At 49.6% G+C, this 3,761-nt stretch overlaps 1 protein-coding gene across 1 annotated transcript in view; it reads left to right on the forward strand.

Annotated features, from left to right (window-relative positions):
• Nucleotides 1-3,538, forward strand: part of LOC125482343 (F-box protein At-B-like) — a gene marked incomplete at both ends in the record, with an annotated part of 7,570 nt that extends 4,032 nt beyond the window's left edge. The window contains 4 exons of the mRNA XM_048594399.1: nt 115-308; nt 1,655-1,829; nt 2,403-2,559; nt 3,385-3,538. Of these exons, the coding sequence (XP_048450356.1) occupies nt 115-308; nt 1,655-1,829; nt 2,403-2,559; nt 3,385-3,538 (680 nt within the window). The remainder of the gene's footprint in view (nt 1-114; nt 309-1,654; nt 1,830-2,402; nt 2,560-3,384) is intronic.
• Between the last annotated feature and the right edge of the window lie 223 nt (nt 3,539-3,761).

The following is a 3,761-nucleotide window of genomic DNA, read 5'->3' on the forward strand; positions in this document are numbered from 1 at the left end:
TATTCACACAGTGCGCAGTGTTTGAGTATATCCCTCAGTGTGATATTTGAGTTTGAGTAAACGAGGCTATGTTTGGGTACCTGACAGCTTGTTCTGCGTTTCGCTCTTTTCAAGGTCTGAATTTTCTTTCTCACCTGGTCTTGGACCAGACCAAAGTAGGTGATTCAGGCATGACAGATTACCTGGTGTGTGCAGCTGCATCACTTGTTCACCTCAGTCTGAATCAGACGGGCATCACAGAGAGAACGCTGACAGTGTTACCCAGAACTGTCCCACAGCTCCGGTTCCTCAGCATCAAACAAACCAAGGTCGGTGAGCCTGTGCCAACAATGCTGCACTCTGATCCACTCCCTGGAGGAGCATTGTTAGGAGATGAGCTGATTCCAATCCGTGTCTAATTCCTCATTACCCTCCAGAGCTTTTTAACTGTTTATAGAATCATAAAATCTCTACAGTGCGGAAGCAGGCCATTCGGCCCAACAAGTCCACACTGACCATCCAAAGAGCATCCCACCCAGATTCATGGCCCTACCTTATCCCTGTAACCCTGCATTTTCTATGGCTAATCCACCTAGCCTACACATCCCTGGGAACTGCGGGCAATTTCCCATGACCAATCCTCCTAACCTGCATATTTTTGGACTGTTAGAGAAAACTGGAGCACCAAGAGGAGACCCAGTCAGACACTGAGAAGAATGTGCAAACTCCACACAGACAGTCAACCAAGGCTGGAATTGAACTTGGGTCTCTGACGCCGTGAGGCAGCAATGCTAACCACTGAGCCACCTTGTCGCTCCTTAGCCAGCAAAAATCTGTCATCTCAATCTTGACTTTTTCCTCAACAGTTTTTTGTTGGGGGAGAGGGTCAGTTCTAGATTTCCATTCCTGTTTATGTGAGTGGGATATTGGTTTCATAGACACGTGATGCAATAGGCCCAAGGTTAGAATTGGGGTGTTGGTCCTGATCCCGATCTTGTAGTCTGTGCTGGGCAAGTGGGAGAGGACAGTGTGCATTCACCTGTCACAGCCCCTCCTGTCTGTTTCCGTGAGGAAGGGGCAAGAGTTATGATCATCCCAGGCAGTTGGCACACTCAGGAGTTTGGAATGAGGCTTTGAGAGTCAAACTTACATGGGTGACCTGTGACCTCTCTCCTCCCTATCTCTGTAACCTCCTGCAACCCCCGAGATTGTCTACACTGCACCACTCTAGCCTCTTGAGCATCCCCTGTTAATCACTGTGCTATGAGTACCTGCGCCCCAAGCTCTGTAATGCCCACCTCAATCTTGATTCCACCCCTCCTTCTCTCTCCTGCTTTAAGATGTTCCGTAAAACCCATCTCTTTGACCAAGTGTTTGGTCACAGTTCCTTATTTTCCTTTCTGTGCTTTAGTGTCAAGGTTGTTTATCTAACGCTGTGTGAAGTACTTTGCAATCTTTTTCAACATGCAAGTTTCCATATTAATGCAAGTGTCTGTGTGTGTGAGTGGGGGCACCATTAAATGTCGTGTGTAAGATGTGTACACATTTGTGAAAACCCGAAGTGTGTAACCCCACTGAATGTGTGTTTTCCCTTTGTGTTGGAACAGGGCTGGGAGGGTGTTTTACTATGTAGCCAGTTCTATTTGCTGCTATTTCTACCTGTCTCTACCTTCAGGTTTGTGATGTGTCAGCCTTGAAGGATCTACCAATTCTACAGACCCTGCACCTGGATAACTTGGACATCACAGAGACCTCGCTGAAGGCACTCAGCTGTCACCCCACTCTCTCCTCACTTAGTGTGTCAGGACTGCAGGCACTCAATGGAGACACCACACTGAAGATTATCTCAGGTTTGGTGGTGATAGACTCAACCAAGATCCGGCTGAGCAATTACAGACTCAGAACTCTCCCTGGCGTTTCACAATCTGACATCAGCTGAACTGATGAGGCATTCTAACCCCAGTCACACAGCTGTTATCTCTGTATCTAACCCCATGCTGTCTCTGTCCTGGGAGTGTTTGATAGGCAGTGTAAAGGGAGCTTTACTCCGTATCTAACCCCTTGCTGTTCTATCCTGGGAGTGTTTGATGGAGAACGTATAGAGGAAGCTTTACTTTCAGTTTAAAAGAGTTTGGAGAACTTTACTCTGTATCTAACCCTAGGCTGTCCCTGTCCTGGGAGTGATGGGACAGTGTCGAGGGAACTTTCCCCTCAGGTTAAAGGAGGAGAGGGACTGTCACTGTAAATGTTTAGTCTCTGTACGTATTTAGGCTCTGATTTGTGAGTCTGATGGTAATTGTACTGTTGCACTATATTAAAGTTTCCCCCTTAATGCTGCAATGTTTCTGTGGTTACCAGTGAACTGGATAGATTATTGTAGAAAACACACACAATACTCACATGGTTCCCACCTCCTGTTGCAGGTCTGAAGCTGACTCATCTGAAGCTCCCAGACAGACATACGGTTAGCGACTCCGGACTCCATTTCCTATCTTTTCTGGAGCAACTGACTGAGCTTGACCTCACCGACTACACCCAGGTCACAGACCAAGGCATCAGCTACCTGGGCAGGCTGCTGCGGTAACCCTTTACCTGTTTGTTATTCACCCCCTTCTCCACTGGGAATTGCCACAGCCAGTTGGGACCGTGTGTGCGAGGGTCCCAGGACAGGTGCCAGGTGGTTCTAACACTCTCTAGTAATACCCTGGTACATCGGGCTGCGAGTGTGTGTGTGTGTGTGTGTGTCCATGCGCTCATGCCTTGTGTATGTGTGTGACTGTGTGCCCATGCCGTGAGTGTGTGCCCACACCCCATATTTGTGCCCACTCCCTCTGTGTGTGTGTGTGTGTGTGTGTGTGTGTGTGTGTGTTTGTGCCTACGACCCCTGCATGTGTGTCTGTGTGGCGAGTGCACACATTTGTGGGATTGTGTGTTTGTTTGAAAGGTTTGTGTTGTGCTCGAGAAGCAGCTTGCTAATGCTTATTCTGCCTTGGGAGCCGACAACCCAATGGCCTAAATGTGGACTTCACCAGTTTCAAAATCTCCCAACCCCGGCTTCGTCCCATCACCAACCCTCCCTCTCATCCCCAGCTCCTTGATCTGTCCATCTTCTCTCCCACCTATCCATCTCACCCATCCCACTGACTAATCCCCACCACTTCCTACCTGCACTCACCTATCACCATCCCACCTACCTTCCCCAGCCACACCCCTCCTCTCTCTATTTATTTCTGCGCTCCCTTTCCCCTCCCCATTTCTGAAGAAACCAACCTGAAACATCAACTTTCCTGCTCCTCTGATGCTGCCTGACCTGCTGTGTTCCTCCAGCTCCACACTGTGTTGTCTCTGACTCCAGCATCTGCAGTTCCTACTGTCTCTTGCTAATGCTGCTGTCTGCTTGTGCAGGTTGGTGAAGCTTTCCCTGAGTAACACTCTGGTTACAGACGCTGGGTTAGTTCACCTGCAGCTGCTGAAGAACCTCGAAGAGCTCTGTCTGGACCGCACGAGTGTCAGCAGCAAGGGGGTGGCTAAGTGCATCAGGAACCTGCCTCGTTTACAGGTCAGAGACATACACACACAGGCACCCGCCATCCACCCACATGTACTCACACCAATACACATTTCCCCCCCACCCCCCACACAAGCACACCCACACCATCCACACACATGTACACCCACATACACCGTACACCCACATACACCCCACACACACCCACCCTACACACACACCCACCCTACACACACACCCACCCACACCCACCCACCCACCCACACACACCCAC

Source organism: Rhincodon typus, unplaced genomic scaffold (assembly GCF_021869965.1).
Source record: "Rhincodon typus isolate 14 unplaced genomic scaffold, sRhiTyp1.1 hic_rhity00009006, whole genome shotgun sequence".
In the NCBI taxonomy this organism is placed as follows: domain Eukaryota; kingdom Metazoa; phylum Chordata; class Chondrichthyes; order Orectolobiformes; family Rhincodontidae; genus Rhincodon; species Rhincodon typus.